At 53.9% G+C, this 22,986-nt stretch overlaps 1 protein-coding gene across 1 annotated transcript; it reads left to right on the top strand.

The window, feature by feature from the left end:
* The first annotated feature begins 16,395 nt into the window (after positions 1 to 16,395).
* Positions 16,396 to 17,202, top strand: LOC138568914 (dentin sialophosphoprotein-like). Its single transcript, XM_069646694.1, has one exon. The coding sequence runs from the start codon at positions 16,396 to 16,398 to the stop codon at positions 17,200 to 17,202; it is 807 nt and encodes a 268-aa protein (XP_069502795.1).
* The last annotated feature ends 5,784 nt before the right edge of the window (positions 17,203 to 22,986 follow it).

The raw sequence follows: 22,986 nt of genomic DNA on the forward strand, positions 1-22,986 counted from the left end.
GTATTTAATCTTTATAGACTTTTCAGCCGCGTTTGATGGAGTGGCCCGCCAGCGGCTCCGGAATAAACTTATGAATTGGGGGTGTACTCCATGGTTGATCAAAATTTTGAAGTGTATGCATAATGGTTCTCAAGCGCGGGTGCGCCTCATTGATGAAGGGAATACGACTGTATCTATTTCAATACACAAAGGAGTCTGACAGGGTTGTACTATGGCAGCGTTGCTGTGCAATTTGTACATGGTTGACTTGCCTGAACGGTTACTACCAAGTATCGGACGTTGTCCCAAACGGGGAGGGTCACCCGTGCCATGTCTTCTTTATGCAGATGTCCTGATTTTGCTGAATTACACATATTTAGGTGCAAAGAATATGTTCTCCGAACTGTATAAATATTCTCTAGAGAGCAAGCTTAAAATAAATATGCCAAAAACCAAAATAATGACTATTTCAGCAAAAAAGGTTTGGGGTAAAATTGAATATGTTGAAACTTACCCTTACGTTGGCCTTGATATAAGTAGTAGTGTTACCTACAAATATATCATAGAAGCCAAGAAAATTAAAGCATTAAGACTTACACAATTGATCATAAAATTTGCCAGGTAAACTGCAGGTTTCACATTTGAAGGAATCATTATATTGTACAAGCGATGCTTCTGCACAACTATACTGAATGGCTTGGAAGCACTCTCGATGAGACACTTGGCCTGGATAGATGTATTGGAAGGCTGTCCTCTAGTATATACGTCTCGAGCTGGGGTTAATGTCCCTGAAAGGGGAACTGCTGAAGAGGTGAGGGCGGTTAAATATAAAAATACATTCTGCCCCACAATGGCAATTATTGCGCTTGTTGGAAAATAGAACAAGCTCTAATGACGGCTTTGAGCAACTGACAGAGATGATATATAAAACAAAGGGATGGTCACCTGACTTTTCAAGAAAGACACAATACGAGATCCTGAAGCGTATATTTATAAGTAAGGTCAACACCTGGGATTGGGCTGGTAATTAAGCACATCTTAATACACTCCCTTATTACAAATATGTAAATGGAGTGTCACACAAGTATATGCAGACACCGCTCTACCCAAGGAAGTGCCCTAACCAAGCGGTGAGAACTTTTAGTTTGAGGATGTTCATTAACCAGCTACCATTGCTTAAACTGGTTGGTGCACCGTTACAGCTTTTAAAGAAAGAAAGGTTTTGCAGAATATGTCAGATTGCAAATATGTTAGAGAGTCCGCGACATATATTCACTGAGTGTCCAGCTCTGGGACCTGAATATATGACGATTCTGGGCCATCCTGTATATGAGTGTGATATGCTTAAAAGCGATTCATTTTGGATATATTGTTTGAATTCAGAGAGTCAGGGGGTGCAAATGTCCTTATACCATCTGTGGTCCTGTAAAAAAAAAAAGCTTAACATAAATGTTGCCGTGAGTGACTTAGCACTATAATTGAGTAGCTAAACGAATACAAAACCCTTAGCCGACACAGAAAATGGTAAAGAGAGACTGATAATAATATTAAATTATTTATTCATATAATACACGGATGCAAACTTGTATTAGACAGCGGTCATGTGTAACATGATGCTATTAGATTAAGAGATGTGAGGAGATAATAGTGAACACACAAAATGATAACATGTAATGAAACATATGAAATGTAATTGTGTATTGTCATTTTGATATGATTTTAGATGATGTAATATACATTTGTAAAGTATTTTTGATGAAACTAAACAAATAAACTTAAATAAATAAAATAAAAGTGTGATAGCAACATTATATCGCAAGTGGAGGCTGCACGTGTGTGAGTGAAACGCAAGGAAAGGCAGACCTATGAAAGAAGACAGCAATACTAATAATGCAGTGGTCCGGTGAAAGGAAGTAGCCCACTCGAAAGTCTCAGTGAAAAGTTAATTGTTTAAAGCAATAAAGCGTATGAACCTCAAAAGTGAAATAAATATGTTAACACCCAGAGAAGGGTGAAAGTGAAAGTTGGACTGTGAACATTTAGTCGAAGTGGTCCTGCTGTGGTCTGTGAAGAAAACCAAGCAGATTCCAAAGTCTTCGACATCTGAAAGAAGTCCGAGCTTGACAGAGGGAGACCCGAAGTGAGACAAGCTTGGGGAAGGGAGCCCCTTTGCTTGTTTGTGTTGAACTTTGTTTTGAGAGGTCTGAGCCCGGCAGACAGGGACCTATGAGAACTGTGTGGTGGGAGATCTGAGTCCGAAATAGGGGGACCTTTGTGAACTGTTTCGATGAAACATTCTTTTTGAAGTGAAGGAAAATAGACTTAAACGTTGAAGGCCAGAAAGAGCCTGATTCACGTGTTGGAACTGTTTATTGTGTTGGAAACCGATCCAGTGTGTGTCATCCTGCCTAGGTAGGGCAGGCATTAGATTTTGTTAGCATAGGCCATTTTGATTTGACAGACTCTACTGGGACTGCATTATATATTATTTGATGGTCAAGATTACTCCCATCTTAGTTATAGGGCAAAGTAGGAGTTTCTCCAACCACAACAATTTCAATAACGATTTTACAAATTGTACCCATTGAGTCGGTGTCGCACTTGTGATACCGTGCCTCCCCTACAGTATTGATACACAACCATAGCAGGTGGATTATTTGTCTATTTAGACACTAGTGCTGCTAAATTAATAGATTTGATTTATGCAACAGATATTATCTAAACCTGTTCTTGTTCTCTAAATAGTAGTCCCGTTTTTTGATTGACGCTTAGATACGTTTCTGCCTTAGAAGACTATCTTAACTAATCTCACCCAGGGAAGGCAATTGGCCAATCAGGTGGCAAGAATAGCAGGCAAGAATATACATTCTCCACCCACTGTGCCAGCGACCCGATGCCCTTCCCCAGGTGGCGCCATCTTTTTTTATGTGGGGAGGTGTGGGTGGTAACCCGTGGTGCAAATGGCTTTCACAGTCCCTGCGCAGGGGCGGACATGGCTGGTAAAAACCCACAGCCCTCGCTGAGGACCTCGCTTCACTTGGGTCTAAAGTGGCTCGGGTTGGCGGGCCATTACCGGCCATGTCCTGCAAAAGCAGCGTTCTGAGCCGGGAGTGGTGTGGCCTGGGGAGCGGAAATCTGAGCCGGGAGTGGTGTGGCCTGGGGAGCAGCACTCTGAGCCGGGAGTGGTGTGGCTTGGGGAACAGCACTCTGAGCCGGGAGTGGTGTGGCCTGGAGAGCAGCAGTCTGAGCCGGGAGTGGTGTGGCTTGGGGAACAGCACTCTGAGCCGGGAGTGGTGTGGCCTGGGGAGCAGCAGTCTGAGCTGGGAGTGGTGTGGCCTGGGGAGCAGCAGTCTGAGCTGGGAGTGGTGTGGCCTGGGAAGCAGCAGTCTGAGCCGGGAGTGGTGTGGCCTGGGGAGCAGCAGTCTGAGCCGGGAGTGGTGTGGCTTGGGGAGCATGAGCCCAGATTGGTTGGACTGCGAAAGCAGCATTCTGAGCCGGGAGTGGTGTGGCTTGGGGAGCAGCGTTCTGAGCCGGGGGTGATGTGGCTTGGGGAGCAGCAATCTGAGCTGGGAGTGGTGTGGCCTGGGGAGCAGCAGTCTGAGCCGGGAGTGGTGTGGCCTGGGGAGCAGCAGACTGAGCCGGGAGTGGTGTGGCTTGGGGAGCAGCAATCTGAGCCAGGAGTGATGTGGCTTGGGGAGCATGAGCCCAGATTGGTTGAACTGCGAAAGCAGCATTCTGAGCCGGGAGTGGTGTGGCCTGGGGAGCATGAATCTGAGCCGGGAGTGGTGTGGCTGGAGGAGCAGCATTCTGAGCCGGGAGTGGTGTGGCCTGGGGAGCAGCAATCTGAGCCAGGAGTGGTGTGGCCTGGGGAGCACCAATCTGAGCCAGGAGTGATGTGGCCTGGGGAGCAGCACTCTGAGCCGGGGGTGGTGTGGCCTGGGGAGCAGCACTCTGAGCAGGGAGAGATGTGGCCTGGGGAGCAGCAGTCTGAGCCGGGAGTGATGTGGCTTGGGGAGCAGAAATCTGGGCCGGGAGTGATGTGGCTTGGGGAGCAGAAATCTGAGCTGAGAGTGGTGTGGCCTCGGGAGCAGCAGTCTGAGCCGGGAGTGGTGTGGCTTGGGGAGCATGAGCCCAGATTGGTTGGACTGCGAAAGCAGCGTTCTGAGCCGGGAGTGGTGTGGCTTGGGGAGCAGCGTTCTGAGCCGGGGGTGATGTGGCTTTAGGAGCATCAATCTGAGCTGGGAGTGGTGTGGCCTGGGGAGCAGCAGTCTGAGCCGGGAGTGGTGTGGCCTGGGGAGCAGCAGACCGAGCCAGGAGTGGTGTGGCTTGGGGAGCAGCAATCTGAGCCAGGAGTGATGTGGCTTGGGGAGCATGAGCCCAGATTGGTTGGACTGCGAAAGCAGCGTTCTGAGCCGGGAGTGGTGTGGCCTGGGGAGCAGAAATCTGAGCCGGGAGTGGTGTGGCTGGAGGAGCAGCATTCTGAGCCGGGAGTGGTGTGGCCTGGAGAGCAGCAATCTGAGCCAGGAGTGGTGTGGCCTGGGGAGCAGCAATCTGAGCCGGGAGTGATGTGGCCTGGGGAGCAGCACTCTGAGCCGGGGGTGGTGTGGCCTGGGGAGCAGCACTCTGAGCAGAGAGAGATGTGGCCTGGGGAGCAGAAATCTGAGCCGGGATGGATGTGGCTTGGGGAGCAGAAATCTGAGCCTGGAGTGATGTGACTTGGGGAGCAGCAATCTGAGCCGGGAGTGGTGTGGTTGGGGAGCAGCAATCTGAGCTGGGAGTGGTGTGGCCTGGGGAACAGCACTCTGAGCCGGGAGTGGTGTGGCTTGGGGAACAGCACTCTGAGCCGGGAGTGGTGTGGCCTGGGGAGCAGCAGTCTGAGCCAGGAGTGGTGAGGCCTGGGGAGCAGCACTCTGAGCCGGGAGAGATGTGACCTGGAGAGCAGCACTCTGAGCCGGGAGTGGTGTGGCCTGGGGAGCAGCAGTCTGAGCTGGGAGTGGTGTGGCCTGGGAAGCAGCAGTCTGAGCCGGGAGTGGTGTGGCCTGGGGAGCAGGAGTCTGAGCCGGGAGTGGTGTGGATTGGGGAGCATGAGCCCAGATTGGCTGGACTGCGAAAGCAGCGTTCTGAGCCGGGATTGGTGTGGCCTGGGGAGCAGCACTCTGAGCCGGGAGAGATGTGACCTGGAGAGCAGCACTCTGAGCCAGGAGTGGTGTGGCTTTGGGAGCAGCGTTCTGAGCTGGGGGTGATGTGGCTTGGGGAGCAGCAATCTGAGCTGGGAGTGGTGTGGCCTGGGGAGCAGCAGTCTGAGCCGGGAATGGTGTGGCCTGGGGAGCAGCAGACTGAGCCAGGAGTGGTGTGGCTTGGGGAGCAGTAATCTGAGCCAGGAGTGATGTGGCTTGAGGAGCATGAGCCCAGATTGGTTGGACTGTGAAAGCAGCGTTCTGAGCCGGGATTGGTGTGGCCTGGGGAGCAGCACTCTGAGCCAGGAGTGATGTGGCTTGGGGAGCATGAGCCCAGATTGGTTGGACAGCGAAAGCAGCGTTCTGAGCCGGGAGTGCTGTGGCCTGGGGAGCAGCACTCTGAGCCGGGAGTGATGTGGCCTGGGGAGCAGCACTCTGAGTCGGGAGTGGTGTGGCTTCGGGAGCAGCAGTCTGAACAGGGAGTGATGTGCCCTGGGGAGCAGAAATCTGAGCCGGGAGTGATGTGGCTTGGGGAGCAGAAATCTGAGCCGGGAGTGATGTGGCTTGGGGAGCAGCACTCTGAGCCGGGAGTGGGGTGGCTTGGGGAGCAGAAATCTGAGCCAGGAGTGATGTGGCTTGGGGAGCAGCAATCTGAGCCGGGAGTGATGTGGCCTGGGGAGCAGCACTCTGAGCCCGGAGTGATGTGGCCTGGGAGCAGCACTCTGAGCCGGGAGTGATGTGGCTTGGGGAGCAGCACTCTGAGCCGGGAGTGGTGTGGCTTGCGGATCAGAAATCTGAGCCAGGAGTGATGTGGCTTGGGGAGCAGCACTCTGAGCCGGGAGTGGTGTGGCCTGGGGAGCAGCACTCTGAGCCGGGAGTGGTGTGGCCAGGGGAGCAGCACTCTGAGCCGGGAGTGGTGTGGCTGGGGGAGCAGCACTCTGAGTGGGAGTGGTGTGGCTGGAGGAGCAGCACTCTGAGCAGGAGTGGTGTGGCCTGGGGAGCGGCATCCTGAGCCGGGAGTGATGTGGCCTGGGGAGCAGCACTCTGAGCCGGGAGTGATGTGGCCTGGGAGTAGCACTCTGAGCTGGGAGGGATGTGGCCTGGGGAGCAGCACTCTGAGCTGGGAGTGGTGTGGCTTGGGGTGCAGCACTCTGAGCAGGGAGTGGTGTGGCTTGGGGTGCAGCACTCTGAGCCGGGAGTGGTGTGGCCTGGGAATCAGCACTCTGAGCCGGGAGTGGTGTGGCCTGGGGAGCAGCACTCTGAGCCGGGAGTGGTGTGGCCAGGGGAGCAGCACTCTGAGCCGGGAGTGGTGTGGCTGGAGGAGCAGCACTCTGAGCGGGAGTGTGTGGCTGGAGGAGCAGCACTCTGAGCGGGAGTGGTGTGGCCTGGGGAGCAGCATCCTGAGCCGGTAGCGATGTGGACTGGGGAGCAGCATCCTGAGCTGGGAGTGGTGTGGCTTGGGGAGCGGAAATCTGAGCCGGGAGTGGTGTGGCTGGAGGAGCAGCATTCTGAGCCGGGAGTGGTGTGGCCTGGGGAGCAGCAATCTGAGCCGGGAGTGGTGTGGCCTGGGGAGCAGCAATCTGAGCCGGGAGTGATGTGGCCTGGGGAGCAGCACTCTGAGCCGGGAGTGGTGTGGCCTGGGGAGCAGCACTCTGAGCAGGGAGAGATGTGGCCTGGGGAGCAGCAGTCTGAGCCGGGAGTGATGTGGCTTGGGGAGCAGAAATCTGAGCCGGGAGTGATGTGGCTTGGGAAGCAACAATCTGAGCCGGGAGTGGTGTGGCCTGGGGAGCAGCAGTCTGAGCTGGGAGTGATGTGGCTTGGGGAGCATGAGCCCAGATTGGTTGAACTGCGAAAGCAGCATTCTGAGCCAGGAGTGATGTGGCCTGGGGAGCAGCAATCTGAGCCGGGAGTGGTGTGGCCTGGGGACCAGCAATCTGAGCCGGTAGCGATGTGGACTGGGGAGCAGCATCCTGAGCTGGGAGTGGTGTGGCTTGGGGAGCGGAAATCTGAGCCGGGAGTGGTGTGGCTGGAGGAGCAGCATTCTGAGCCGGGAGTGGTGTGGCCTGGGGAGCAGCAATCTGAGCCGGGAGTGGTGTGGCCTGGGGAGCAGCACTCTGAGCCGGGAGTGGTGTGGCCTGGGGAGCAGCACTCTGAGCAGGGAGAGATGTGGCCTGGGGACCAGCAGTCTGAGCCGGGAGTGATGTGGCTTGGGGAGCAGAAATCTGAGTCGGGAGTGATGTGGCTTGGGGAGCAGAAATCTGAGCCGGGAGTGATGTGGCTTGGGAAGCAACAATCTGAGCCGGGAGTGGTGTGGCCTGGGGAGCAGCAGTCTGAGCTGGGAGTGATGTGGCTTGGGGAGCATGAGCCCAGATTGGTTGAACTGCGAAAGCAGCATTCTGAGCCAGGAGTGATGTGGCCTGGGGAGCAGCAATCTGAGCCGGGAGTGGTGTGGCCTGGGGAGCAGCAATCTGAGCCGGGAGTGGTGTGCCTGGAGAGCAGCAATCTGAGCCGGGAGTGGTGTGGCTTGGGGAGCAGCAATCTGAGCAGGGAGTGGTGTGGCCTGGGGAGCAGCACTCTGAGCCGGGAGTGGTGTGGCTTGGGGAACAGCACTCTGAGCCGGGAGTGGTGTGGCCTGGGGAGCAGCACTTTGAGCCGGGTGTGGTGTGGCCTGGGGAGCAGCACTCTGAGCTGGGAGTGGTGTGGCCTGGGGAGCAGCACTCTGAGCCGGGAGTGGTGTGGCCTGGGGAGCAGCAGTCTGAGCCGGGAGTGGTGTGGCCTGGGGAGCAGCAGTCTGAGCCGGGAGTGGTGTGGCCTGGGGGGCAGCACTCTGAGCCGGGAGTTATGTGGCCTGGGGAGCAGCACTCTGAGCCGGGAGTGATGAGGCCTGGGGAGCAGCAGTCTGAGCCGGTAGTGGTGTGGCCTGGGGAGCAGCAGTCTGAGCCGGGAGTGGTGTCTCCTGGGGAGCAGCAGTCTGAGCCGGGAGTGGTGTGGCCTGGGGAGCAGCAGTCTGAGCCGGGAGTGGTGTGGCCTGGGAGCAGCAGTCTGACCCGGAATGGTGTGGCCTGGGAAGCAGCAGTCTGAGCCGAGAGTGGTGTGGCTTGGGGAGTAGCAGTCTGAGGCGGGAGTGGTGTGGCTTGGGGAGCAGCAGTCTGAGCGGGGAGTGATGTGGCCTGGGGAGCAGCAATCTGAGCCGGGAGCGGTGTGGCTGAAGGAGCAGCAATCTGAGCCGGGGCGGTGTGGCCTGGGGAGCAGCAATCTGAGCCGGGGGTGATGTGGCTTGGGGAGCAGCACTCTGAGCCGGGAGTGGTGTGGCCTGGGGAGCAGCAGTCTGATCCGGGAGTGGTGTGGCCTGGGGAGCAGCAGTCTGAGCCTGGAGTGGTGTGGCCTGGGGAGCAGCACTCTGAGCCTGGAGTGGTGTGGCCTGGGGAGCAGCACTCTGAGCCGGGAGTGGTGTAGCCTGGGGATCAGCACTCTGAGCCGGGAGTGGTGTGGCCTGGGGAGCAGCACTCTGAGCCGGGAGTGATGTGGCTTGGGGAGCAGCAATCTGAGCCAGGAGTGATGTGGCCTGGGGAGCAGCAATCTGAGCCGGGAGTGATGTGGCCTGGGGAGCAGCACTCTGAGCCGGGAGTGGTGTGGCTTAGGGAGCAGATATCTGAGCCGGGAGCGGTGTGGCTTGGGGAGCAGCATTCTGAGCCAGGAGTGGTGTGGCTTGGGGAGCAGCATTCTGAGCCGGGAGTGGTGTGGCCTGGGGAGCAGCATTATGAGCCTGGAGTGGTGTGGCCTGGGGAGCAGCATTCTGAGCGGGAGTGGTGTGGCCTGGGAGCAGCAATCTGAGCCAGGAGTGATGTGGCTTGGGGAGCAGCACACTGAGCCGGGAGTGGTGTGGCCTGGGGAGCAGCAGTCTGAGCCGGGATCGATGTGGCCTAGGGAGCAGCAATCTGAGCCAGGAGTGATGTGGCCTGGGGAGCAGCAGTCTGAGCCGGGAGTGGTGTGGCTGGAGGTGCAGCAATCTGAGCCGGGAGTGATGTGGCCTCGGGAACAGCACTCTGAGCCGGGAGTGATGTGGCCTGGGGAGCAGCACTCTGAGCCGGGAGTGATGTAGCCTGGGGAGCAGCACTCTGAGCCGGGAGTGATGTGGCCTGGGGAGCAGCATTCTGAGCAGGGAGTGATGTGGCCTGGGGAGCAGCACTCTGAGCCGGGAGTGGTGTGGCCTGGGGAGCAGCACTCTGAGCCGGGAGTGGTGTGGCCTGGGGAGCATAAATCTGAGCCAGGAGTGGTATGGCCTGGGGAGCAGCACTCTGAGCCGGGAGAGATGTGGCCTGGGGAGCAGCACTCTGAGCCGGGAGAGATGTGGCCTGGGAGCAGCAGTGTGAGCCGGGAGTGGTGTGGCCTGGGGAGCAGCAGTCTGAGCCGGGAGTGGTGTGGCCTGGGGAGCAGGAGGCTGAGCCGGGAGTGGTGTGGCCTGGGGAGCAGCAGTCTGAGCCGGGAGTGGTGTGGCTTGGGGAGCAGCAGTCTGAGCCGGGAGTGGTGTGGCTTGGGGAGCAGCAGTCTGAGCCGGGAGTGGTGTGGCTTGCGGAGCAGCAATCTGAGCCAGGAGTGGTGTGGCTTGGGAAGCAGCAGTCTGAGCCGGGAGTGGTGTGGCTTGGGGAGCAGCTGTCTGAGCCAGGAGTGATGTGGCTTGGGGAGCAGCACTCTGATCCGGGAGTGGTGTGGCTTGGGGAGCAACACTCTGAGCCGGGAGTGGTGTGGCTTGGGGAGCAGCACTCTGAGCCAGGGGCGGTGTGGCCTGGGGAGCAGCATTCTGATCCGGGAGCGGTGTGGCTTGGTGAGCAGCAATCTGAGCCGGGAGTGGTGTGGCTTGGGGAGCAGCAGTCTGAGCCGGGAGTGGTATGGCCTGGGGAGCAGCAGTCTGAGCCGGGAGTGGTGTGGCTGGAGGAGCAGCAATCTGAGCCGGGAGTGGTGTGGCTTGGGGAGCAGCACTCTGAGCCGGGAGTGGTGTGGCTTGGAGAGCAGCAGTCTGAGCCGGGAGTGGTGTGGCCTGGGGAGCAGCAGTCTGAGCCGGGAGTAGTGTGGCTGGAGGAGCAGCTCTCTGAGCCGGGAGTGGTGTGACCTGGGGAGCAGCACTCTGAGCCGGGAGTGGTGTGGCCTGGGCAGCAGCACTCTGAGCCGGGAGTGGTGTGGCCTGGGGAGCAGCACTCTGAGCCGGGGGTGGTGTGGCCTGGGGAGCAGCACTCTGAGCCGGGAGTGGTGTGGCCTGGGGAGAAGCACTCTGAGCCGGGAGTGGAGTGGCTTGTAAGTTTGTGCACCTTCGGAAGCATTAACAGAACGTGTAATATTCAGCAAATTGTATAGATAGTACAAATAGCCTCAAACATTGCGGCAGCCAGCAGTTTGCAAAGCTTTGATTCTAGTACGACAGCCTGCGCTATCGATTCTTTTGAGGTCAATAAGCTGTTTACCATTTAAGTAGTTAAAAACACTGATTATTGCTGTGCTTCCAAGCGTTGAATCCAGCATTAGGTGCTATATGAATATGTCGACCTAGATTATTCTTATTTATTTATTCGCATTTGTTAATCGTGCAGCAGCCCCGGAGCCATTGTGGCGCTGGTTACAGACAGTTTACTTAGTTACAGAGTGATGAACAATTGCAATCATATACACAAGCATGTAGCAAGGCATACAGGGGGTCAGATGAAAAGGAAGGTCTTGAGTTTTTTGCGGAAGGTGAAAAGAGAGTTTTCTGTTCTTATATCTGTGGGTAGGGTGTTCCAGAGCTTAGTGGCTATGTATGAAACCTATTCCTCCCGCTTTGGACCTATTGATGTGGGGAGTGTGTAGAAGGTTGGTGTAGTGTGTTCTGGTAGGTCTGGAGTGAGTGGGTTTGGATAAAGTTTGTGCAAGATATGACGGTGCTGAAGAGGGGAGAGGCATTTGTGGGTGAGGGTGAGTATTTTGAAGCTGATGCATTCTTTACAGGGAGCCAGTGGGCTGCCTGTCTGGCCTGGGAGATGTGTTTGCTTTTGGGAAGGCTTAATGCTGCTCTGAGCGCATTATTTTGCGTGATTTGTAGTCTATTTAGATTGTGTTTGGAATTGCCTGCTAGGAGGGCATTGCAGTAGTCCAATTTGGCACCAACAGTAGCTCTGGCAATTGAGAGACAGTTGGGCTTGGACAAGTATGGTTTTTACTGCATGTATGAGTTTAGTAGTGTGTGCTGAGATGGAGGTGATGACGCTAACCTGCCTAGACATGGATAGCGAGGAGTCTAAGTAGACGCCTAGGGTCTTTACTGAAGTGGAAACAGGGATGATGGTGTTATCAATGGTGAAGTTGAAGTACAAAGAAAATACATATTATTGGTGCATTCGGCAATATGCACTTACCTGCAGAAGTGCTCCCCACACTCTGGATCAGCCCAAGAGCCAGATTATTGCAGAAAGAACGCTCTTTATCTCCTGGAAAGTTTACTTCCACTGAGTCCCAATGGAGATCGCTGGCACACGCCTCATCCTCCTCAGTCTTCACTTGTACCGAGTCCCAATGGCCATCCCTGGCACACGTCTCATCCTCCTCAGTCTTATTCCTCCTCAATCTTCAATTGTACCGAGTCCCAATGGCCATCCCTGGCACACGTCTCATCCTCCTCAGTCTTCACTTGTACCAAGTCCCAATGGCCATCCCTGGCACACGTCTCATCCTTCTCAGTCTTCACTTGTAATGAGTCCAAATGGGCATCTCTGGCACATGTCCCGTCCTCCTCAGTCTTCACTTGTAATGAGTCCAAATGGGCATCTCTGGCACATGTCCCGTCCTCCTCAGTCTTCACTTGTAATGAGTCCAAATGGGCATCTCTGGCACATGTCCCATCCTCCTCAGTCTTCCCTTGTAATGAGTCCAAATGGGCATCTCTGGCACATGTCCCGTCCTCCTCAGTCTTCACTTGTAATGAGTCCAAATGGGCATCTCTGGCACATGTCCCGTCCTGCTCAGTCTTCACTTGCATCGAGTCCCAATGGTGATCTTTGGCATTGTTGGCTGTTGGGCACTGCCCTTCTACTGTATGTACCTGCACTGTTGTGTGTAGGCTATACCTAGCAGGGGGCACGTCCATTTTCCCTTGGCTCGTGGCATTGAAGATATTGCTGATAGGTGGTCGTTTCTCGCCTTTTTTCCTTGCTTGAGCCATGGATTACAGGATACGTTTGACAGGTGGTTGTCTCCTACCTTGAGCGTACCCTGTATAATGGAGTCCTAGGTACATGGTTGACCCTGTTCCTTTCATCTCAACGTGGAGAATCCAGTCTTTGCTATCCGCGGCATGTGCTTTCTACACTTTTATGTTTCATCTGAAAGGTGGAGCCAACGATATGCCTAAATCATGGGTTACTCCATTTCTCAGTCTTCTATTGGACGATGAAGCTCTACATGTTCCTGCTACCCGGCGTATCCTCTTAATGGCCCTTTGCTAGGACTCCTGAATCCTGGATCTTCATGGGTGATGAAGCTCTAGATTTTCCTGCTACCCGGCGTATCCTCTTAATGGCCCTTTGCTCGGACTCCTGAATCCTGGATCTTCATGGGTGATGAAGCTCTACATGTTCCTTCTACCCGGCGTATCCTCTTAATGGCCCTTTGCTAGGACTCCTGAATCCTGGATCTTCATGGGTGATGAAGCTCTACATGTTCCTGCTACCCGGCGTATCCTCTTAATGGCCCTTTGCTAGGACTCCTGAATCCTGGATCTTCATGGGTGATGAAGCTCTACATGTTCCTGCTACCCGGCGTATCCTCTTAATGGCCCTTTGCTAGGACTCCTGAATCCTGGATCTTCATGGGTGATGAAGCTCTACATGTTCCTGCTACCCGGCGTATCCTCTTAATGGCCCTTTGCTAGGACTCCTGAATCCTGGATCTTCATGGGTGATGAAGCTCTACATGTTCCTGCTACCCGGCTTATCCTCTTAATGGCCCTTTGCTAGGACTCCTGAATCCTGGATCTTCATGGGTGATGAAGCTCTACATGTTCCTGCTACCCGGCGTATCCTCTTAATGGCCCTTTGCTAGGACTCCTGAATCCTGGACCTTCATGGGTGATGAAGCTCTACATGTTCCTGCTACCCGGCTTATCCTCTTAATGGCCCTTTGCTAGGACTCCTGAATCCTGGATCTTCATGGGTGATGAAGCTCTACATGTTCCTGCTACCCGGCGTATCCTCTTAATGGCCCTTTGCTAGGACTCCTGAATCCTGGATCTTCATGGGTGATGAAGCTCTACATGTTCCTGCTACCCGGCGTATCCTCTTAATGGCCCTTTGCTAGGACTCCTGAATCCTGGATCTTCATGGGTGATGAAGCTCTAGATTTTCCGGCTATCTGGCTTATCCTCTTAATGGCCCTTTGCTAGGACTCCTGAATCCTGGATCTTCATGGGTGATGAAGCTCTAGATTTTCCGGCTATCTGGCTTATCCTCTTAATGGCCCTTTTCTTGGACTCTTGAATCCTGGATCTTAATGGGTTATGAAGCTCTACATGTTCCTGCTACCCGGCGTATCCTCTTAATGGCCCTTTGCTAGGACTCCTGAATCCTGGATCTTCATGGGTGATGAAGCTCTACATGTTCCTGCTACCTGGCTTATCCTCTTAATGGCCCTTTGCTAGGACTCCTGAATCCTGGATCTTCATGGGTGATGAAGCTCTACATGTTCCTGCTACCCGGCGTATCCTCTTAATGGCTCTTTGCTAGGACTCCTGAATCCTGGATCTTCATGGGTGATGAAGCTCTACATGTTCCTGCTACCCGGCGTATCCTCTTAATGGCCCTTTGCTAGGACTCCTGAATCCTGGATCTTCATGGGTGATGAAGCTCTAGATTTTCCGGCTATCTGGCTTATCCTCTTAATGGCCCTTTTCTTGGACTCTTGAATCCTGGATCTTCATTGGTGCTGGCTTCTGGACTCCTGAATAGAAATGGCAGAATATCCCCGGCCAGTGCTTCCTCTGAGGGTTCAGTGTTCAATGGCTGTCAGGTGGATGGATGCTCCTCGCCTTTAAGCTTTCCATTAGCAAGAAAGTCCTTGACACCCCTGGAATGTGCCTCCCCCTTTCAAGATCAACCTTTGGAACAATGTCCTCTTCTCTCTCCTCCTTCTGTGTGTTTCAATCGCAAACTGCAGTCCTCCAGACCGCTTTAAGATATTTGCATCTTTCTCAATATTCACATTTATTGTAAGTTCTGACAATCGCTGACAGATGTCTTCTCCTATTCAGGTGGAAATGTTGAATCCTGACAAAACAAGAAAAAAACAATATTAACTAACTGCAATTTGTCGGTATATGTCACAAAACAGTGATTGCTCAAGGAAAGAGGACAATGAAGAACAAACAAAACCCAACAAGGTGAGTTCAGCAACCCTCTTGCAGAACGCTACAGAGAAAACCGCACTCGCCTGTGAATCAGCCGATTTATACCTCGGAAGGAACTGTGCAACTATGTGAACTATCTGGACTTGGGAGGTATTGTAGATGCAATAGACTTGGCAAAAGACTTGGCCATTAGTTATCTAAGAGCCACGATGCGTATGTCCATGATGGCCATCATGATGACAAGCTGGCCCATGTAAATACAAAGCCCAAACCTTCGGAGTAAGAATTTTCATTTTGGAAGGCGAGAGTCCCAGTGCAGGTTTCATGCAGTGAGAACGGTGAGAGACACAGTGCAGGTTTCATGCAGTGAGAACAGTGAGAGTCACAGTGCAGGTTTCATGCAGTGAGAACGGTGAGAGTCACAGCGCAGGTTTCATGCAGTGAGAACAGTGAGAGTCACAGCACAGGTTTCATGCAGTGAAAAAGGTGAGAGTCACAGCGCAGGTTTCATGCAGTGAGAAAGGTGAGAGTCACAGCGCAGGTTTCATGCAGTGAAAAAGGTGAGAGTCACAGCGCAGGTTTCATGCAGTGAGAACGGTGAGAGTCACAGTGCAGGTTTCATGCAGTGAGAACAGTGAGAGTCACAGTGCAGGTTTCATGCAGTGAGAACGGTGAGAGTCACAGCGCAGGTTTCATGCAGTGAGAACGGTGAGAGTCACAGTGCAGGTTTCATGCAGTGAGAACAGTGAGAGTCCCAGTGCAGGTTTCATGCAGTGAGAACAGTGAGAGTCCCAGTGCAGGTTTCATGCAGTGAGAACAGTGAGAGTCCCAGTGCAGGTTTCATGCTGTGAGAACAGTGAGAGTCCCAGTGCAGGTTTCATGCAGTGAGAACGGTGAGAGTCACAGCGCAGGTTTCATGCAGTGAGAACAGTGAGAGTCACAGCGCAGGTTTCATGCAGTGAAAAAGGTGAGAGTCACAGCGCAGGTTTCATGCAGTGAGAAAGGTGAGAGTCACAGCGCAGGTTTCATGCAGTGAGAAAGGTGAGAGTCACAGCGCAGATTTCATGTAGTGAGAATTTTGAGAGTCACAGCGCAGGTTTCATGCAGTGAGAATGTTGAGAGTCACAGTGCAGGTTTCATGCACTGAGAATGTTGAGAGTCACAGTGCAGGTTTCATGCAGTGAGAAAGGTGAGAGTCACAGTGCAGGTTTCATGCTGTGAGAAAGGTGAGAGTCGCAGTGCAGGTTTAATGCAGTGAGAACGGTGAGAGTCGCAGTGCGGGTTTCATGCAGTGAGAAAGGTGAGGGTCACAGAGCAGGTTTCATGCAGTGAGAACAGTGAGAGTCACAGCGCAGGTTTCATGGAGTGAGAACAGTGAGAGTCACAGTGCAGGCTTCATGCAGTGGGAACGGTGAGAGTCACAGTGCAGGCTTCATGCAGTTAGAACGGTGAGCGTCACAGTGCAGGATTCATGCAGTGAGCATGAGGATCTGGATAATTAATGAATGCCTCATCTGTCCCAATAAAAGGCAATGGAGCCACAGTTAATAGGGGGCCTTGGGAATTTCAATGTTAATCAATGGAAACCAGACTGTTGCTATTAGCTGGCTAGTACCTCCAAATGAAATTACAGTGAACGCCAGTGATAATTTTGGCATTTATACCACCAGTAATAACTGACCCATGTCTTCTGCCAGTGAGAATTGCAACATGTCTGCCACCGGTGAGCACTGCAGCATGTCTGCCACTGAAGAGCACTGCGGCATGTCTGACGCCGGTGAGAACTGCAGCATGTCTGCCATCGGCGAGAACTGCAGCATGTGTGCCACTGGTGAGAACTGCAACGTGTCTGCTACTGGTGAGAACTGACCCATGTCTTCTGCCAGTGAGAATTGCAACACGTCTGCCACCGATGACAAATGTAGCATATCTGCCACCGGTGCGAACTGCGACATGTCTGCCACTGGTGAGAACTGCAACATGTCTGCCAGCAGTGAGAACTGCGACATGTCTGCCACTGGTGAGAACTGCAACATGTCTGCCACTGGTGAGAACTGCAACATGTCTGCCACCGGTGAGAACTGCGACATGTCTGCCACCGGTGAGAACTGTGACATGTCTGCCAGCAGTGAGAACTGCGACATGTCTGCCACTGGTGAGAACTGCAACATGTCTGCCACTGGTGAGAACTGCAACATGTCTGCCACCGGTGAGAACTGTGACATGTCTGCCACCGGTGAGAACTGTGACATGTCTGCCACTGGTGAGAACTGCAACATGTCTGTCACCGGTGAGAACTGCGACATGTCTGCCACCGGTGAGAACTGTGACATGTCTGCCAGCAGTGAGAACTGCGACATGTCTGCCACTGGTGAGAACTGCAACATGTCTGCCACTGGTGAGAACTGCAACATGTCTGCCACCGGTGAGAACTGCGACATGTCTGCCACCGGTGAGAACTGTGACATGTCTGCCAGCAGTGAGAACTGCGACATGTCTGCCACTGGTGAGAACTGCAACATGTCTGCCACTGGTGAGAACTGCAACATGTCTGCCACCGGTGAGAACTGCGACATGTCTGCCACCGGTGAGAACTGTGACATGTCTGCCACCCGTGAGAACTGTGACATGTCTGCCACCGTTGAGAACTGTGACATGTCTTCTGCCAGTGACAAATGATATGATATGATATGATATGGTATGATATGGTATTTGTAACGCGCCTATACACAGGTGTTTCAAGGCGCGACGAGGCAGGGAGGGGAGGGACAAAGGGAGACAGACAACGATCCTACTAGGCCAGGTGTCATTCAGATCGCGCAAGTGCAGGGGTGGGGGAGGGGGAAAAGTGCAAGGGGAAGGGGAGGGGGGGAAGTGCAGTACAAGGTAAGTGGCGTAAAGTAATAAATAAATAAATAGGGCCAGCTGGTGGCAAGTGCGAGGTAAGTGCAGAGCAAGTGCTGGGGAAGGGGGGGGCTGTAGGGATACAGAGACAGTCCCGCAGTGCAAAGGGGTTCCAGGGCATCAGTGCAAGTGGAGAGTGGCTGAGCCCAGGACCGAGGCCGTTTAGAGTGGTCCAGTTGCAGGATCAGTGCAGTTTCAGTGAAGAATTAATTAGCTGTTCAGCAGGGGAGAGGGAGAGAGAAAGCAGAAGCAAAGAGGAAGGTTTTGAGGTGCTTCCGGAACCGGAGATGGTTCTCCTCAAGTTTCAGGGAGGCAGGAAGGCTGTTCCAGAGGGAGGCCCCTGCCGCGGAGAGAGATCTACCCCCAGCTCGTTGCTTCGAGAAGCGGCTAACCCTGAGGGAATTGGAGGCGGATGAGCGAAGGGCTCGGGAAGGAAGATATTTGGGAAGAGAGAGTTGAAGGTATTTAGGACCCAGGCCCCAGAAGGCCTTGTGGACAGGCCTGCAGAGGGTTTTGAACTTTATCCTCGCAGCCACTGGGAGCCAGTGTAGAGATTTCAGTACTGGAGAGATACGGTCCCTGGGCTTGAGGCCAAGGACAAGTCTCGCAGTTCTGTTCTGGATGAGTTGCAGAGGGCGGAGAGTGGAGGCAGGCAGATTAAGATAGAGGCGGTTACAGTAGTCCAGCTTCGAGAGAACCAGGGCTCAGGGGACAGTGAGCTTCTGGGGGAAGGAGAGGAAGGGAAGAATACCTCTGAGGAGGTGCAGCTGGTAGTGTGACCTCTTGGCGACGTCAGAAATATGAGGAGAGAAGGAGAGTGTGGAGTCGAAGATGACCCCAAGGTTTTTTGCCTTGCAGGTAGGAGCAGGGAGGGGGCCAAGGGAGGCAGGCCAGAGAGCTGCAGGGAAGGAGGGAGTGGGAGTACCGATGAGTAGAATCTCAGTCTTACTGGCATTAAGGCAGAGGTCATTGGCGGCACACCATTCTTGGATAGCAGACAGACAGTCAGAGATGAGGGAAGGAGAGGGGGAGGCTGAGGGTAGCCTGAAAATGAGCTGGGTATCATCCGCATAGCACTGGAAATTAGGGCAGAGAGCGGCGATGCGGTGGGCAAGGAGTTCCAGATACTGGTTGAACAGCCAGGGAGAGAGATTAGATCCCTGGGGGACACCACAGGTGGAGAAAAAGATGTCGGAGAGGAAGGACCCCGGTTGGACCTGGGAGGGTCGATTTGAGAGGAAAGAGGTCAGCCACGCCAGAGCCTGACCAGTGATACCCAGGTTTTCCCGGAGACGGTTGAGCAGGATGGCATGGTTGACAGTGTCAAAGGCAGAGGAGAGATCGAGCAGAATGAGAACACACGGAGTGTTGGAATCGAGGTTCAAGAGCAGGTCTTCACGGATGTTCAGGAGAGCAGTTTCCGTGCTTCTGGCAGCTCTGAAGCCAGATTGATGGTCATGAAGACTACCAACAGATTCAGCATGGAGGTTAAGCTGGGAGATGGCCAGTTTCTCCAGGAGCTTGCCCAGGAAGGGAGTGATGGAGATAGGGCGATAGTTAGCCGGGCAGGAGGGGTCAGAGGAGGGTTTCTTGAGAAGAGGGTGCACAAGGGAGTGCTTGAGGGGGGAAGGGAAGACTCCAGAGGCGAAGGAGTGGTTGCAAAAGCCAGCCAGGGCAGGAGCCAGGGAGTCGATGTGGTCCTTGATAGTTTTGGAGGAACAGGGGTGAACCTGTTTAGACGAGACTTTCATTGATCGGACTTGTCTGGAAACCTCGTCAGCAGAGAAAGGTGGAAAGGCAGAGAAAGAGGGAGGAGGGGTGACCGCAGAAGGGCCAGAGGAAGGGCCGGGTAGGGAGGGAGGGAGGTGAAAGGAGGAGAGCGAGGACAGGATGTCCTGAGTTTTAGAGATGAAGTGAGAGGCCAGTGCAGTGCAGAGGGCCTGGGAGGGGACAGGAGAGGTAGAGACTGCAACAGGGTTGGCCAGCTCCTTGCAGATTTTAAAGAGTTCGGCGGAGTTGTTTGATGCCGCAAAGATGCGGGCTTGGATAAGGGCTCTCTTCTTGGTGAGAACGGAGAGCCGGTACTGCCTTTGGAGCAGGCGGCAGGCCAGTTTGTCAGAGGATGAACATGAAGCACGCCATTTCCTCTCTGCAACCCTGCACTTGCGTTTTAGGGTGGCGAGATCCGAGTCATACCAGGAGTTACATTTGGCTTTGGGCTTCAGGCGGATTCTCATCACGGGGGCAAGGATATCAAGAGTAACAGATATAGCAGAGTGGAGCATGGAGAGGGCTGTGTCAGGGTGGGAGTCAGCCGAAGGGGTAGGGGGGGGAGAAGGTAGCAGCGAAAGCCTCAACTGACACACGCTTCATGGGTCGGATGACCGAGAAGGTGGGTGGCAGTGAAGAGGGTGGCTTTGCCTGTGGGGTAGGCAGGGTGAGGTGGGAGGATAGGAGAAAGTGATCACTCCAGGAGAGAGGAGTGGAGAGAGGGACGGAGAGGGGAAGGTCAGAAGAGATCAGAGCATCAAGAGTGTGCCCTGCAGAATGAGTAGGCCCAGACGGGAGACTAGAGAGTGAGAGAGAGTCGCAGAGGTCACGAAAGAGACCAGTGGGGGGACTGGAGGCATCAAGGTGGATGTTGAAGTCGCCAAGAAAGAGGAGTTGAGTGGATGAGGACAGGAGTGCGGAGGAGAGGTCAGCCCACTCAGAGAGGAAGGAGGAAATTTGACCAGGTGGCCAATAGATAGTAGCCACGGTAAGGGAATGGCTAGGAGAGAGAGAGAGTCGGCAGACAAGACATTCAAAAGAGGAGTAGGTCTGCGTAGGAGTGACAGTGGCAGGAATCCACTCAGGGAAGATAAGGGTCACACCCCCCCAGCACGGTTGGGCCTGGGCATGGAGAGGATCTTGTAACCGTCAGGTAGGAGTCTGTCAAAACTGGTGGCAGAGCTGGCTGTGAACCATGTCTCAGTGAGACAAAGGACGTCGAGGTCCAGTTCCTTAAGAAGGTGACAGATATTGGAGGAGTGCTTGATGGCAGAGCGAGTCTTTAGTGTGGCAATGTGGAGAAGGCTGCCATCCTTGAAGAACTTCTGGGGAGGGGTACAGATCAGAGGTACGCCCTGCGGAGGTATTGAAGAAGGAGGTGAAGAAGGAGCACGAGAGGGGGCAGGGAGGGAGGGTAGAGGCAAGGTAGCCAAGGATAGAGGAGGGGGGACAGCAGGAGAGGAGAGGAAGTTGATGAGGTGTGGGAAGTGTCTATCGAAGAGGTGAAGGTTGGCCTGAGGGCCTTGGACCAAGATGGTCCCATTAGCGTAGACATTAATGATGGCCTTAGAGGAGCGGAAGGGGGCCAAGAGGACATCCCAACGGGTGCCACCATTAATGGGAGAGGAGGAGAAAGGAGAGAGCACAGAGACTATATGAAGGGTCCATAGGTCAGGCGAAGGCACGAAAAAGAGGATGTCAGTGAGAGTTTCCTTAGAGCAGGCATTAGTGTAGGTGTCAGCGATAGGGAGGCCTGGGTTGGAGACCAGGATGTCCTTTTTAAACTTTTTCCTACCAGATTTAGTGAGGAGAGCAGGATAGTCAATGGAGAAGCAGTTAGAGAAGATAGGCGAGACGGAGAGCACCATTGAGTAGGAGGGAGGGAGGGGGGGGAGACAGACAAAACGAGAGCACGCAGACAGGAAGTGAGCGGCAAGCACAAGTTACCACAATTAGAGCAAACAAACAGTAAAGCGTATTAGGTACCGGCCACCTAAGTTTGAGAATCCTGCGAGGGGAGAAAAGCACCCTAGTATACCACAAATCAGAGCAAACAGTAATGCGTATTAGGTACCGTGTCTGCCGCCTGTGAGAATTGAGCCATGTCTGCTACTGGTGAGAACTGCGGCATGCCTGCCACCGGTGAGAAATGCAACATGTCTGCAACCGGTGACAAATGTGGCATGTCTGCCACCAGTGAGAATTGAGACATGTCTGCAGTAAGTGAGAATTGAGACATGTCTGCCACAAGTGAGAACTGCGGTATGTCTGCTGCTGGTGAGAACTGCAACATGTCTGCCACCAGTGAGAATTGAGACATGTCTGTAGTAAGTGAGACATGTCTGCAGTAAGTGAGAATGTCTGCCACCGGTGACAAATGTGGCATGTCTGCCACCGAAGAGAACTGCAACATGTCTGCTACCGGTGAGAACTGCTGCATGTCTGCTGCCTATGAGAATTGAGACATGTGTACAGTAAATGAGAATTGCGATATGTCTGCCACCAGTGAGAATTGCGACATGTATGCCGCTGGTGAGAACTGCGGCATGTCTTATCTTATGCAGGTGAGAACTGCAACATGCCTGCCGCCGGTGAGAACTGCTGCATGCCTGCCGCCAGTGAGAACTGCAGCATGCCTGCCGCCGGTGAGAACTGCAGCATGCTTGCTGCCGGTGAGAACTGCAGCATGTCTGCCGCCGGTGAGAACTGCAGCATGTCTTCCGCCGGTGAGAACTGCAGTATGCTTGCCGCCGGTGAGAACTGCAGCATGTCTGCCGCCGGTGAGAACTGCAGCATGTCTGCCGCCGGTGAGAACTGCTGCATGCCTGCCGGTGAGAACTGCAGCATGCTTGCCGCCGGTGAGAACTGCAGCATGTCTGCCGCCGGTGAGAACTGCAGCATGTCTGCCGCCGGTGAGAACTGCAGCATGTCTGCCGCCGGTGAGAACTGCAGCATGCCTGCCACCGGTGAGAACTGCAGCATGTCTGCCGCCGGTGAGAACTGCGGCATGTCTGCCGCCGGTGGGATCTGTGGCATGTCTGCCGCCGGTGGGAACTGCAGCATGTCTGCCACCGGTGAGAACAGCGACATATTGGGTTTACTTACAACCAGCAAGACTGAAAACCAGGCTGTAATACCATCAAGGTATGCTTTTTCACTTATTTACAAACCAGTAATGAGGCCTCAATTTTCAATCTTGTCCTCGAGACAGGGACCTAGGCAAAAATGTAACTGACCAGGCCACGCACCCATAGCCCCCCATGCTCCACCACATCCCTCTCTCCCACCGGGCCAAACCAACCAAGGCTCGCTGTGCTAGGGCCTTTAACTCTGTCTTCAGGGCCCATGACACTAGTACAGCCCTTCGGTGGGTCTGTAAAGCTCAATTATATTTATAAATAACAAAGGATACACAAGAAAATTGTCAAAGTGCAGCTTCATTTCATCATGCGTGCAAGTTTCCACTGCACTCCTATGTCCTTGCTGGGTACACCAAGCCATGCATACAGGCAGCGTCCCACACAGTCCTCTGAACATTGATGCATGAAGAAACCCACTGTGAGGAATTCCATCAACCGCATGGTGGGTGTGCACTCGCCTGGGCTTTTTAAACATTTTTTATTAAATGAAATGATGGCAGAAATGATGGCAGAACAATGTAAGCAAACAACCCAGGAGAAACAAAAACAACAAAGAACAGAGCAATCACCATGGAACCTAGTAGCAAAGGATGAACACAGCAGGAATGCAGACAATGCAATGTAAGCAACAACCGTGGAGAACAATACG

The sequence above is a fragment of the Ambystoma mexicanum genome, chromosome 2q (assembly GCF_040938575.1).
Source record: "Ambystoma mexicanum isolate Mex_15411 chromosome 2q, UKY_AmexF1_1, whole genome shotgun sequence".
Taxonomy (NCBI): domain Eukaryota; kingdom Metazoa; phylum Chordata; class Amphibia; order Caudata; family Ambystomatidae; genus Ambystoma; species Ambystoma mexicanum.

What these genes read in the sequence shown, in the direction of transcription:
- LOC138568914 (XM_069646694.1), top strand. Translation starts at nt 16,396, where the DNA reads ATGTCTTCTGCCAGTGAGAATTGCAACACGTCTGCCACCGATGACAAA.